The sequence below is a fragment of the Chelonus insularis genome, unplaced genomic scaffold (genome assembly GCF_013357705.1).
Source record: "Chelonus insularis isolate UGA/USDA-ARS -01 unplaced genomic scaffold, ASM1335770v1 contig_85_pilon, whole genome shotgun sequence".
Taxonomy (NCBI): domain Eukaryota; kingdom Metazoa; phylum Arthropoda; class Insecta; order Hymenoptera; family Braconidae; genus Chelonus; species Chelonus insularis.
Genome location: NW_023276773.1, coordinates 1,278,763 through 1,294,660, shown reverse-complemented (window position 1 = coordinate 1,294,660; position 15,898 = coordinate 1,278,763). Strand labels below are relative to the sequence as shown.

At 31.9% G+C, this 15,898-nt stretch overlaps 2 protein-coding genes across 2 annotated transcripts; one reads left to right on the top strand and one right to left on the bottom strand.

The window, feature by feature from the left end:
* Nucleotides 1-9,522: 9,522 nt before the first annotated feature.
* On the top strand, nt 9,523-13,094 carry LOC118071462 (testes of unusual size). Its single transcript, XM_035090631.1, has 3 exons — nt 9,523-9,809; nt 9,913-10,070; nt 10,128-13,094. The coding sequence occupies exons 1-3, from the start codon at nt 9,607-9,609 to the stop codon at nt 13,070-13,072; spliced, it is 3,306 nt and encodes a 1,101-aa protein (XP_034946522.1). The 5' UTR covers nt 9,523-9,606; the 3' UTR covers nt 13,073-13,094.
* A 37-nt stretch (nt 13,095-13,131) lies between these two features.
* Nucleotides 13,132-15,799, bottom strand: Sc2 (trans-2,3-enoyl-CoA reductase Sc2). Its single transcript, XM_035090643.1, has 5 exons — nt 15,655-15,799; nt 15,514-15,558; nt 14,898-15,205; nt 14,363-14,772; nt 13,132-13,833 (listed from the first exon to the last, which is right to left on the bottom strand). Exons 1-5 carry the CDS (start codon nt 15,658-15,660, stop codon nt 13,706-13,708), a joined length of 897 nt encoding a protein of 298 aa, XP_034946534.1. The 5' UTR covers nt 15,661-15,799; the 3' UTR covers nt 13,132-13,705.
* Nucleotides 15,800-15,898: the final 99 nt, after the last annotated feature.

The window sequence follows — 15,898 nt, the reverse complement described above, 5'->3', positions numbered from 1 at the left end:
CTGGAAAGAACACAAAAATGAATTCATTTTACATGGCAAACATAAAGAGATCGTATTGGTAATGGGTAATACTGGAGCAGGAAAAACAACATTAGTCTCAGCTTTAATTGGTCGAAATTTGAGAGTTATTAAGCCGAACGGATATTTAGTATTCGTCGATGAAGAAGGACGAATCGGACAGGATGTTTCGTCTAAAACTTTGGTTCCAGAAATAATGATAGATAACACAAATAACATCACATACATTGATTGTTCAGGATTTCGCGATAATCGGAATGTCGAATATGAAATATCATCACTGTATTTTCAAAATATTCTTATGAATCAAGTTGAGAAAATAAAACTTATTTTAGTAATCAATTATGATTCATTAAAAATGAATGGCAACAAGAATGATTTTGATGATTTATTCGAACATATTGGTGAATTTATTAAAGACATTTCTAAATTTCATAATGGAATCGCATTAGTGGTCTCGAAAGTAGAAAATAGATATGAAGTATCTGACGATGGAACTGCTTATTTATCAAATGACAATGAATCAGTTTTAAACGGGATAGCTGATTACTTGAAGGAAAAGAAAAATGCTTACCGCAATAAAACAGTGAATTTTAAAAAGTACCAAATGTTTATAAATTTGATAGATGTTTTATTGCAAAAGAATAACAATTTGTATACAAGAATCGCCATTTTCCGACAACCGTTACGTCAAGGATTATTAGAAAATATGCCTCATACAAAAAATGAAATTCATACAATTACTAATATGATAAAAGAAAATCTTCATTATATTAGAAAACGAGATGATGACTTCAGCTTTGCATTATCTAAAACGTTGAAAAATACTGTTGATCAAATAATTGACGACATATTTAGAAATGCTTTAACAAATCGTTTATACAAGATTGGGAATGAAACCTTGATGCATTATATGCAGATGGAAAAACAATATTACGATATTCAAATATTACGTGAGAAAATTTCATATGCCTATGATCTTATTCTCCAAATACAAAAAGTTCATAAACCCGAAGAACTGTTTGAGGAATTTTTGAATGTAGCCAATACTTTGAATATTTCTGTGTCACTGACTAATTTGAATGTCATTTCTGATGATATAAAGGCATTACGATTTTTTACCACTGTCTCGAACAACAATGAAGACACATATATGCTGTTGCTGAAGAATGAAACGCACAATATCATAAGGTCTATAGAAAATTTAAAAAATTTTTATCATTTTCTAAATAATTTGGAACAAAATTTAGCTTTGCACAAATCTCAAAAATTGAAAAATGATTACCGTTTAGAAAATATTATATTATCATGCACAAGTTCAGTAGAAAAATCCGTTAAAAACATTTCTCATTTGGAAAGTATTGTAAAGGAAATCGGTGACGATCAAGCTTATCGAAACATCGAGACATTAAAACTTAACAGATTTCAATTAAAAAATTTGAAGGCTGTTTTAAGTGCTTTTACAAAGAAACTTGAATTCTCGTGTCCATCTCAATCTGAACCAATGATTGTTAGAGGCTACAATGTTAGAATTAGTGAGGTAGTTGAAATAAACTGCTGGATACAAGCGAAGAATATACAAATATTTGCATTAAATAAAGTATTTATCGACTCAACAATAAACAAGACAGGTGCAGAGGCGCAATTATTTATTTATGCGCCTACATGGGAAGTAGTCGGTGGACCAAAAATCATTTTAGATGGAAAAGCAGGAGAACCGCATCAAAAAGCATCTGCTAAATCAGCTGATTCCACTTCAAAAAATGGAGAAAATGGTTTACCGGGACTTCCAGGTGGTCCTGCCGGAAATTTTGTCGGTGTTGGCAAACAATTCATAAATTCAGAATATTTGGAAATTCGCGCAAATGGTGGCAAAGGTGGCCCAGGACAACATGGTGGAAATGGTAGGAGTTTTTATCTTTAAATGAATTTTTTAGAAAAACCTATTTTTTGATTTTTTTTCTTAGGTGCTGATGGTATTGCTGGTGAAAGCCTATCAGACTGGTTCTTTAAAGTTGAGCAAGTACCCGAGGACATCATGAAATATTTTGAAGAAAATAATTTCAACTACACATACGTCCAAACTGAATCACTCGCTGAATCGGGTATGGAAGGTCCACCTCCTTCAACAAAATCTGTATATCTGTTCGATGTCTTAGCCAAACCGGCAAAGAAACCTACTAATGGAGGTATGTAAGAGTTTGTCTCAATCAGTCCATTCAAGCACCAATTAAAATATATTTTTACGTTACAGGAAATGGTGGGGCTGGTGGTAGGGGAGGTTATCCAGGTAGAATTATAATAAATAGCTTAGGAAACTCGATCAACGTGAAAATCTCAAGTAATCCAGGTACATGATAAACTAAGAAGTAACATATCGTAAACCAAATAAATCGTATTACTTCAGCAAAAGTCTATTTGTAAAAATGTACAATACTTTAAAACATAAAAAATATGTAATGCTAAATTTATCTGAAATTTATTTCAGGCTCTACTGGATCAGAGGGACGAGGTGGCCAAGGGGGAAAAGAAACATCCGAAGGATCTAGAGTAAAATTCAGATGTGTTTATGGATATAAATTCATTCTCATTGGTTGGTCCACGGAATATTCCGAGTAAGATATTTTGACTTCCGTTTATCGAAATGATAATTAGACCAAGTTTAAACTTTTTTATCTTTATTGCGTAGCATCGAAAGGATACCAGGAGCTAACATTCCCGCTGGAAAGAATGGAATTTCTGGCCATAATAAAGCTAATCAAAAATATCCAAAAAATACGGCAATAATAACCCTAAATTTCGCGACCAATTTCTACAAGGAATTTTTAAGAATGAACTTATTTGAAAATATTAAGGAATCAGAATTACGCAATTTTTCTTATGAACTCGGAAACAATGACCTAATCGGCAGACAATACGATACACTTGCATTCGTAAAGGAATTCGAAGGATTAGAAAATCAGTTTCTTGAATTGAGAAGCAAAATCGATTTTGTCCCATTCTATAATTCATTTTTGAACCGGATTGAAAGATATGCCAAATCTGTAAAAACATTAGAAAATAAGAAAGTTCTTGGCTACCTTTATACCGCTGCATTAACTAAACTATTTATACTGAAGAAGAAAAGAAAAGGTCAGACTGTTGTTAATTTGCCGAAATATTTGGACACTATTGAGAAAAACGTAAAGGAAATTGGTGAATCTTATCACTTGCAAATTGTTCAAAATTATCAGGATGATTATAAAAATACTTTAAATAAGAAAATTCGAGAAGCCAATAATTTCATACAAAACACTATTGAGCCTGAAATTGACAAGCTTTGGGATGAATCTGAAAATCAAATACGAGCAATAGTTAATGAAATTAATGAGAACAAAAATTCGACAAAAAATACACTACAAACGCTTGAGAAGAATAGAGCTAAAATGAGATTTATGATGCAATTACGTACCACGCTCTCATTACTCAAACTTGCCTCTTCATTTCTCAGTTTTACTGGACCTATTGGTGCTGGAGTGGGAGTTGCAGTAACAAGTTCAATAACGATAGCAGAAGGAGTGCTACTTGATAGAACTTCCAGCCTGGGTGAAAACAAAATTAATTCATTAGATCCGAATTTGAAATTGATGTCACGAGTTACAGAAGTTATGAATAACAAACATCAACTTGCAGCTGAGAAACTTAAAGCAGCAATGACAAAATTAGAAGATTATGATAAACAGTTATCAGTATCTGAAAAAGAGAAAGGAAGACAGATCAAGAAATTGAAAACACAATTACAGGAAGCTACATTCAGAAAAACTAACGGGCTATCAGAGTCACTTGGAAAACTTAAAGATATCGAAGAAATTACAAAAAAAATGGCTACGTTTACTAATTCAGAAAAAGATCTATTAGAGAAAAAGAAAGAAGAAGAGAAAAAAGTATACGATTTGACAAGAGAGAAAAAATATGAAAAACGTCTTCGTCTGTTGAATGATGCGCAATCCATTTTGAACAGTGCCGAAATGGTCTACAGTTTCACGAGAAAATTAGAAAACGACGAAGGAATAATGAATAAAATAAATGATCAAATTTCTGAATGTGTGCACGAATTAAAAGTTTTGGAAAAAATGGAAAATCAAGTCTATAATATCATACAACCCGATCTCCATCAAATTGAAGAAACTATAAATACGATTAAGGATTCGATCAAAGGATCCTCACATGCCAAATTAGATCTTACTAAATGGCATGTACGGACGACTTTGAGAGATGTGAAATCGTTGCTGCAAAAGTTTACTCGAAAGATGTCTTTCGAAGTTCAAAGTAACTTACAGCGTTTTATGGAAAAAATCGATGAAGGATTTTCGATTTTAATTGATATTTATGATCGCATTGATTCCTATTCAGACAGTGTAAAACAGGCTGAGTACATTGCACATATTGAGTCGGCATCAATGAACAATATTCAAGTGACTGACCCAGAATTGAGTAAAGCAGTAAACAACCTGAAATTGATAATTCATTCAAATATACTGACTGAAAAATACGAAATAGCATTGCATGCATTCAAACAACACTATTTCCCGTTTGCCGCGCATGTCTTGCAAAGATTCCAATTGCCAACGGGTATGAGGCTCAATGACGCTGAAACATTACGGTCAACTATCATTGACAAAATTAAAGAGATGAAAAATCATATTGATGAAAGTGATGCAACGATTGGTGAATACAGTAAATACATTCATCGAAGAAAGGTATTCAACAATAATACGATAGGTTCTTCACCTTTTTATGTGTGGAAATATGATACAATCAAGAATGAAATTCAACGATTACTTAATGGTTCGGAGATCATACTCAAGGCAGATGTATCTAAAGGACTTTTTTATAATGCAATTAAATACAATGATATTGGAATAAATTTTAAACTTAGGAATGAAACAAAGCAAAACAGTTTTATGTCTGTACTTGGAAATTTTGCATTGACTATGACGATGATTGGCAATAATTATTACCGTTGTGGTGAACAATACTATTTTATTTCTTTTGATGACGATATTACCATTTCTTACACTCTTAACCGCGATGGAGACAAAAATTGGATTGATCCTAATGAGATATATACTCTTATACACGAGAGTCACACTTTCCTTAGTCCTTACGGAATGTGGAGCATAAAATTACAAAACATCAACAAATTTATTTCCTTTGATCAGTTGAGTGTTTATGCAAATGAGACGATTGATTTAGAGTTGGTCGGTCGGGGCTATTACATTGAGCAGAATAGTCATTTTAATTTTGAGGTTTGCAATGAATATTTAAATACGCTTTATGATGTTGAAAATATCGTCACCGCACTTTTCTAATGTGTTAAGAAGTCAATAAGAATAAAATTCATTTTAATCTTGAAATTTTACGTAATTAATAGAAATGTCAAGAATAACATAAAATATTAAAAACAAAATTTTAAATCTTTATTCACTCCCTAATAGAAAAAGGGTATCCAGAAGACATCTGTTAGACTCAGATAAGAAGATATCAAATTCCTATTGGATATTCTAAAAGTTGTCTTGGAAAGATCCAAAAAGATGTCGATTTAAATGTCTGAAAAAAAGCTGAACAGATGTCTGGAAAAAAACCAGAAAGATGTCCAGCAGATATCTAAAGACATCTTTTCTAACAGACATCATTTCTGACTTCCGAATTGTGTGTGTGGTGTTCCGAATAGTTCTGCACTTTTTGATCGACAGATAAATTGTTTCCAAAAAACAAAACTGCAAACAAATATACTTTATGAATTGTAATTAATATGTAACGACCATGTTATTCCTTACTTTCAATCTACCTGATTCCCTTCCTCTTCGAATTACTCTACCCAGAAGAACAGTATTGAAAACAAAATTGTAAACCTTTATTCACTAGTTTGCTATTGTATTTCATTGAAAATAAAGTTCCGGTAAATTGAGCATAATTTTTACTTTTTCCATATATTTTTTACATGATCATATTGCTTCTTCTCAGAACACTTTACATTGTGCTCGTAAATTAACTGAACACTGACTGCTAAATAGTAGTTACTGTTTATCACCAGTTCTTTGTTTATAATCCTAGAAGGACTATATCAGCAACGATTAAATAGATAACCATGCTTTATTACGTGAATTGTTGCAATTTATAGCATATTATGGTGTAGTTTTATTGCGAGTGTAAATAATGCTTTAATTGAAATACCTATATCGAAATGACATACATTTATTTCACAATAACAATTTTATTCTGCCCATGAAAGAAAGACACGTAGCCGATGAAAACAATGTCAAATAATTGTATTGAACTTTAACTTCAAATGAGTCTATTATTTTAATGATCCTTTTATTATGTGTAGAAAAAAGCGGAAAAAATGTGCATTATTCAAACTATTTTTCTCTTGCGATATTCAGTCATCAACGACACGGAGACGTTGATGAATGATATAAAATTGTCCATTATGACAAAACGATTTTGTATTTTGTTGTTATTGCTTAGAAATATTTGCTACAGTTTAATGATATTGCCTGATAATTCGACCGAAAATTCAACAATTATCGATAAAGTCCTGGTAAGAATATATTATTTTTTTAAATTGAATTTGAATCTTAGTTCAACTTTTATATCTCTGAATTCTCCAATCTACATATTCTCATAATTCGTTAACAATCGGTAGTAGGTAGTGAACTTTAGATAGCAAGAAACCAAGATGAAAATTTATTAATTTCAATCAATTCCTTTTAATATTTTAAGATAACGCTACTTAACGAATGCAATCTACGGATGAAGAATATTCAGTTTTACGATGGAGCTAGTACAGATTTACTGAATACTCTGTCGACGATCCGACCTCCCAAAGGTCCAGAATCTTGGATTCTTCACTCTGAGCTAATATCTCTGGAGTATGAAGAAATTGGTAACTCCGTCGTCATCGATGGATATATTGTAGTAATTAATTCATATGATGAATTAATATTGGCATCTACAAAGTTGCTTTATTCTTGGCAATGTTCAAAGAATTGTACAGTAGTTTTTTTATGCAAACTACCAGACGGTTGTAGTACAGGTGTCCCCGTGCTTCGAATTATAGGATATGCACACTTCGATATCACTTACTATATTTGTCTTGATAAACAAAAAATCCCCAGAGTAATTACACAAGATCCGTATGGAAGTATTCGACCTCCTAAATGGCAAATAGTTGATATACCTGCTTCAACTTCTTATCCTTGGACATTGTACCATCGCAGATATAATAAAAGTATCTATTGTCATTTTTTCTATTAAACCCTGACAGACACACCAGATAGAAAGGACCAATTCTAATCTTGTTGCAATCTCAATAATTTCATTTCAATCAATCACTTCGACAATATACTTCGAATATGTGTCCGTCAGGAGTTTAATCATTTCAAGTTGTGCTTTTTGATATTCTACAGTTTTCTGTTTTTACAGATTTATGCGACAAGTTCCATTTCAATCGATCAGCTCCAAACAAAAATAGGCCAATAATACTTGGATTTTTGCACGTTGTTGCAAAGGGAAAAACAGTATATCGAGATATCATTCATCATGAAAATAGCCATCAGTTACCTACAAGAATATTCTCACCCTTATTTCGATTACTTGAAAGATTATTAAAGATCAAATTCACAGTTTACATAAAATCGCTTCCAACGGGCAGTAAAGAAATTATACACAACTGTATGCTTTTTTGATCAGAAACACCTGCAGATATACTTTCTTTAAGAAGCATCATGTGGGAAGATCATAGATTCGTATGGTCATATCCAACTGGCTACAGCTCTTACGTCATCCTTTCCCACAACCCGGGAATCGCTACACCTTTGGAAAGAATAGCTCAGTTTTATGGAATTTGGACTTTGATTTCACTGATAATAATTTTGAGCACAACTTTCGTTGTTATCTACTTGAAAACTAACGGACATATTGCTTTTGCTGCTTTCGACTGTCTCAGTCTCCTTACAAACTCAAGAGTCATCATTCCTATGAATGCTCTTTCATTAAAAATATTTTTTTGTATGATATTTCTATATTTCACAGTGATTCATGCAACATTCAGTGGCAATTTGGCCAAATTCTTAACAATACCTCAAATTCGTGACTGCCCCAACTCGATTAAAGATCTAGCGAATCCTCAAATTACTACAATTTATATTTTAGAAAATCAAAGCAGATTTGCGGCGAAAAATGATACAATCTTTGAAAAAATCAAGTCGATCAAGAACAATGATGCTGCTTTTGATGAATTTATACATGATCACAATTCGGTCCTTATCATTCCTAGGATTGATGCCACAGTGTTTTTGGACGATATAAAATTGTCAGACAAAATCTGTGCAAGTAAGAAAGATTTTGGATATACAATGGCGGCCCATCGATTTCGCCGACGATTTTTTTATCAAGAAACGATTAATTGGGCAATGACTTATATATTCGATATTCACGTAGATATTCAACTAGAACAAGAGCGTTTGAAAAAAAAATGGTATCTCGAACGACGAAAAGCTCGATTTGAAATAAATTTTCGACCTATTGCAGTCAACGATTTGAAATTCGCCTTCATTTTTTTGAGCATTGGAAATATTCTTGGACTTATTTGTTTCATTATGGAACTCTTGATTGGTAAAAAATGTCATCTAAGAATTAATTTAAGACAATCAAGAATAATTACAGTCTTAAAACGCAGAAAGCAATGCCTACAAGTTCAGAAAATTGTCGTCAAGCCGAAACCAATGGCCAGTGAAGATATTCACTGAAACAACAATGTTAATCGGATGAATAATAATTACCTATGATGTTTGCAAACGATTGAACACAAGAAATTGATTATCATACTCGAATTGTGTGTGTGTGTGGTATTCCTGAATAGTTCTGCACTTTTTGATCGACAGATAAATTGTTTCCAAAAAACAAAACTGCAAACAAACATACTTTATGAATTGTAATTAATATGTAACGACCATGTTATTCCTTACTTTCAATCTACCTGATTCCTTTCCTCGTCTAATTTCTTTATCCAGAAGAGCAGTAGATACAGAAGCACACCAGGTTTTCCGTTGGCATCTGATGATGCCCAAGAATCATTCTAACGTATACCAAGTATGAACTGAACTATAATACCCAAAAAAATCTGCATTTTCGGAGTATCTATGTCCTTGAAAAGAGATGTCTACACCTAGAATTTTCAATGTTTTTTTTTCAATTGTATTTGTTATTTCTAAAAATGTGCTAATATTTAGATGTATGTAATAAATCTAATTATCAATGGTGATCTTCAAAATTTACTAGACACCTGTTTACGTCTTTGACTCATATTTAATAATAATAATAATAATAATAATAATAATAATAATAATAATAATAATAATAATAATAATAATCATCATCATCATCATCTTCATTGGCATCTAAACTTTAAAGTTCCATACAGTTGACCCATATTTAATGATAGAATAAGTTATCCAGTACTTCATGTACAAAACATTCAAGTATTCGAGGTTGTTATGGAGATATCAAATAGCAACGAGCTGAAACAAGGTTGTGAAACATCCAATGTCACTTGCAGGACTTCAAACGAAGGTTATTTATGGTCTGAAGACAAATATCGAAGGCAATGCACATTTTCTAACCGACAATGATGTCTTGTATCCTATTGGAAATGTTTTGGCAGTTCATAATTTCTCACAATGTCGGCAAAGACTTCTCTATCTACCAGAAAACCGTCAGATCAACATTATTTGTGTTGCACCCACCAAGTAAGTCAATAATTCACTTCTAACTATGATTTATTCTTAAGTTATTTACTCTAATTATTTAAGTAATTACAAATAATAATGTTATATTTATTACATTACCCAGAAAATTTGTGGCAATATGTGAAACAGGAGAAAAACCGTTGATTTCAATCTACGAACTATCTTCTTTGAAAAGAAAAAGGACTCTTGGTATTCCGTATGAGGTTTCAGGAGTCACCAAGTTCTCTTGCATTGCTTTCAGCTTCGATACTCGATATTTAGGTAAAAAATTATGCTTCTGTATTATTCATTATTTCCAATATGTCAATGATGTTTTAGCTGCAATCACTGGAGAACCAGATCAAACAATGCTCTATTATGTTTGGGAAAAAGGGAAGGTTGAATCCAGCATCCGTCTATCAAATCCACAGAATTCTTTATCATCATTTTTCTTGATATCCTGTAACCCAGGTGATATTGGAATTGTGGCAGTAGCAGGAGACTATGCTTTCAAATTTCTTACAGTATCTGAAACAGTTTGGCGTTCTTATGGTTTTGCAAAGGCAGACAATTTACTCATCAGTTCAATTTGTTGGTTAAATACTGACCGACTACTTGCTGGAATTAAAGATGGTCGAATATTTTACTTCGAAAATGGTGAGTTAAAAAATATCTACAAAATGGAACAGACCAATTTGTTGAATCTTAAAATCAGGGAGGAGTTTGCTCTCCAGCCTACATCTTCCCAAACCAATTTAGCTGCTGAAGTCCAATGGCCAAATGAGATTGGTTGTTTAATAGCATTTCCCAAAGGCTTTGCTTTCGCATGTGGACTTGGGAAAGTTTTGGTTTTTGAAAAACAAGGCCAGCATAAGTATCTGAAGAAACATATCTTCACTATTCCACCTCAAGTGTCACAAGAATCACGGCCAGACTCTTATAAGATAAACTTTATCACCATTAATCCTAGTTTCGATCAACTTCTAGTCACTTCCAACTGGGCCCAGCTGTTTTATGCCAAGTTGTTTCATGAAGAAAACTTGGAAACTAAGGAATTCAGCATCATGGGCCAGCAGTTACATCACGGCCGAATTGGGCGGATCTCAATGTGTGCATGGAAATCAGTTTTCATGACCTACGGATGTGTTGATAGGAGTGTCAGATTATGGGACTATGAAACAGAGAGTTTACTTCTGATGAAACAATACGCAGAAGATATTTTCAGTATTTCTTTGCATCCAATTGGACTTTTCTGTCTCATTGGATTCAGCGACAAATTAAAATTCCTCACCATTTTGATGGATGATTTGCTACTCACTGCAGAATTTTCCATCCGCAGTTGTCGAACAGTTGATTTCAGCCATGGTGGGCATCTTTTTGCTGCAGTCAACGGCAATGTCATCCAGATCTACTTCACTATCGGATTCTCCAATCGGTTGCTTCTGAAAGGTCATACTGGGAAGATTAAAGAGCTCAAATGGGCACAAAATGACTTGAAATTAGTTTCGATTGGATCTGAAGGTGCTATTTATATTTGGAATACTGGAGATGGATCAAGGATGTCTGAAATTATTCTTAAAAATGTATCGATTCATGGAGTAGCTTTTAGTGTTCAAGAATCAATTATTTATTGTATCTCCAGTGATAATAAGATCCGTGAAATTAAAGAAGATCGAGTTTTACATGAGTTTTATGCTCCAGAAGTGGTAATGAGTCTTTTGTTGATGAGTCAACAAGATTCATTCCTTTTCATCACTTGTCCAGGTGGTAAAATTTGCTCTTTTAAGGTTCCTCTACATGAACCACTGGAATTTCAGACATTTCACTTGCATTCTGAAGACATAACTGACCTTTCTGTAACTTTTAATCAACAAATAATCGTTTCTTCCGGCAATGATGGCAGTCTAGCTTTTTGGAAGCTGCTATCTAGTAATAACATTGATTCAATCAAGTGTATCAACACTCAGGAAGTTTTAATTAGCAAGAAAGAACTTGAAAATAAGATTAAAAATATTGATGAGCTTAATTTAAAGTTGAAAGAACTGGAAACAGAACATTCATATAACGTGCGTCAAATTGAAGTACAAAATAATGAAAAAATGAAAGATATTCATCAAGGATATTGTGCAGCTATCGAAGAGTTAAAGGATCGTATTGAGCAGCTTAAGGAAGAAAGAATGAATGAGTTGAATAATATTAATCAAGAAATAGCTGAGATGAAGGCATTTCATGAAAAAACGATACAAGAAATGGAAAGTAATTATAATTCCAAGTTAATTGTGGAGTATGATAAGTATGTAGAGTTGGAGAAAAGTAGTTATTCAATGAAAGAAGATTATGAAGAAGAAATAAAAAAGCTACAAGTAGAATTGAAAGAGGAATTGAGGAAGACTGTTGATGAATTTGAAGTAAGAATTCATGAAAAAAATGTAGAGATTGAAGAATTGCAAGAAGAAATGACACATTTAGTTGGAGAACATGAAAAAATAAAAGAAGATATGGAAGAGGATTTTGATCGTGAGGTGATTGAATTGCGAACAAATTATGAAACTCAATTATATAAGGAAAGACAGGATAATTTAAAGCTTAAGGGAGAAGCGGGGATGATGAGAAATCGGTATTCAGCTGCACAAAAAGACATTGATGATCTGAAAAGACAAGTTCTGAACCTGAAAAAGGATCACACGAGATATCAAAAGAATGTCCAAGTGTTGGAGCGAGATGTGATTGACTTGAAAAATGAAATTGATGAAAGGAATAGCATGATTCAGGAAAAAGATAAAAAAATTGGAGAATTGGAGAATAAAAATCAAGAATTAGAAAAGATTAAATTTGTCCTTAACTACAGAATAGAAGAGTTGAAGAATGAAATAAAGCCAAGGAATGAAGAAATAGCAGAGTTGAAGCATAAAATTCATGATATGGAGATGGAACTCATTAATTTACATAAAGTCAACACGGGTTTGGAGGTCAGAGTTAATGAACTGAGGGACAAATTAGTAGGCATTAAGAGAAAGCTGAGTATTGAGGTTGAAAAAGAGAGGAAGGCACAAATGATGATCAAGAAAATTAGACATGACCTCGCTGAGACTATTGAAGTTTTTCAAGATCCAAAAGCGTTGAAAATAGTTGTAAAGAATCTTCATCGACGATATGGAATCGATGATGAATTTTTGAAGAGTCAAGAATCAGATGTAAATGTTTATCTTGAGTTCTCAAGACAGAGAGATCAAATGGAAAGAACAATAGCGACATTGAAGAAACAAGTGGTTAGAAATAAATAAAGTGTAATAAGAATTAGCATAAGATAAAATGCCTTATTAATAACTTTACTTTATCATTGCAATATTAATGCTTTCTTTATTTCAAGCAATATTGAAGAATATTCAGTAAGAGTAGAGGTTTGAAGTTGAAAGTACTTTTTACATTCATCATTTGGATGGTGATCATTTATAAGGCAATTTACTTTTAGTATAAATTACGAATCTTTAATAACTATGAGAAATATTTATTGAAATTGTTTATAAAATTCTTATTAAAAAATCTACTCTCATACCAAAATGATTGTTCTAACGGTTAATTTCCTTAAATCTGTTTCTTAATATGAAATTAATCATGAAATTTTTCTCAATGAAACAAACTTGTAAAAATCATAGGTATTTATAACTAAATCATTGTTTTAAAATAATAAAATTTCATAATTTTCTAGGTTCTTTAAAAGAATTTATAAAGCTTTTTGAGTTTGTTTCAATAGAGTTAACAAGATTTTAAATAGATTTGAGCAAGATAATCATTAAAACAAGTCATATTTCTGAGGTACTAGATAGTAGTTGAAAAAAATTAACAAATCCCGCAATAGTTTACAATAATTTAAAATATTGATCAACGATAATATAATTATTTAAACAATGAAGAATCTAAAGAACAAATGGAATGATTGATGTACGATTTTTGGGGTAATTAGGAAACTCTTTTTTGTACGCACGGTGTTTTCCTAGGGCCCATATTGTCATTTGGTAAGCGCCAGCAAACATAAATAATCCAGCTGAAATAATATTTATTATAAATTATTTCAAAATTAAAACAAGAAAAGGTTTTTAATCGTTTTAAGAATAGAGCTGGATAAACTTCGAGTCTTGTGAAACAAAATTAAAATATTGGCAACTAATAGTGAGTTTATTTGTTGAAGGATGTGGTCCAGTCACTGGAGTCATGCAATTGGGTTTTTCAAGATGCCTGAATATTTAGATGTCTTTGGAATTGATAAGGATAGATAATAATAGTTAAAAAGATGTGTCTCAACTAGACAAGGGATGAGGTGATCAAAGACACTATCGTTAAAGCTTGTTTTTGCAATTATCTTGGAAATCACTGGACACCAGAAAGATTGTACGATGTTATCTCCTGTCTTTTATAGTTCAACTATAAAATTATGATGATAGCAAATAATTAATTTTCATTTTTATCATTATGCTATTAAGACTCTATCGTTCTTAGCTTCAAAAAAGTCAAAGTTTCTCGAGTTCTATTCTAGAGAAAGAAATAAATAAAAAATATATTTTATATCGGATTACCTGGAAGACATCTAGTCATTAGAGTAAATCCAATCCAACTGCCGACTTCATATGTGTAATTAGGGCAAGAAACAAAATTGAACAAAGCAGTAAATGGATTACCCGTAGCAACGGGAATTTTTCTAACATTAGTACCAGGCGGTCTAAGGTCTCTTAGAGCTAAATGAATGCTAAGATTACCTAACTCGCAAATTACAAAAATTGCTAAACCTATAAGAAAGTATAGTTGACTTGGTGGCGTGTATTGTGGATGGTTGACGTGATATGCAACGTACATAGTGAAGAGCCAATAATATGAGCAATTTTTAAAAAGATTCCTAAGTGGCATAGTAGCATGACTGAAACGATGAACAAATAATGTTTCTAAAAGTCTTTTTGCGTAATGTATTGACCAGCAAATAGCAGCAACACTAAAAAATGAAAATGTTATCATTAATTTTTCATCAATTCTGCTGTCGAAGACAATAGATTTTTATACATTGACTAAGCATTTTAATTAATTATGAGGTAATTTATTCATCATTCATTTACTTACTGAGCAACAAAATCCATTTCAGTATTCACTGATCCATAAAATATCCATGGACGAGTATAAACCCATAAATAAACCACTAATGGGCCTGCATATTCCGTTAGGAAGACTGTTTTCCAGCCAATTTGTGGACCCAAGTCTTTGAAATATAACTTTGAACCGCTTTTTAAGCTTAAAGATTTTATTGTTTGACTGTCTGATAATGACTTGCCTTTTGGTTCAGCTTTTAAACATTGTCTTGCCACGTACGGTGCTTTTTTCTGCTTGTGTAAGTCTTTTTTTATGTCTCCAATTGTTGTATTATCATTTACCTGAGGAAATTCATTTAAAAATAAGAATACCATCAATAAAAATAATTTTAAAAGAAATGTTTAAAAAAAAAGCCATCAACTTTAGACTTATATTCGTCAGAATTATTTTTAAAAAAACATAAAAACCTTTCAGATGACCTTTTTATATATTATAGAGAGTTTATAGTTTTAATAAAAGAGAAATCAATAAGTTGTGGAGTGTATGAGATAGCAATTTATAAATCAAGGATTGAATATTGAGATAAAAAAATTGATAAAATATTGACAATTATTCATGTTAATGACAAGACAATCCGGTTTTTACTTACAGTCAATTTGGCTATTGATTTAGAGCCACTTCCAATAATTTCAATCTGAAATAAAAGGTTAATTTTATGAATCAGTACATAAGAATAAGATAAATTAGTTTAATTATTACATTTTTGGGTTAATAAAGAAATTTATTTTACCTCCATTATGAGAATTTTATTGAAAAACTTGCTGTTTTCTTCACAAATATTCCCCGACGTCTGAAGTCCAGTGTCTTCTTGCTCGTGTTGTCATACCAGTTATTATGAAGCTGCTTTCCAACACCAGGCAGCGCCACTGGTTACATAAACAGCAAATTGCTTTGACAGTGTATGTTTTTTTTTTTTTTTTTAATTAAATTTAATTGCTAATTTTATGATAAATATTATCCTATCTTTTATCTTT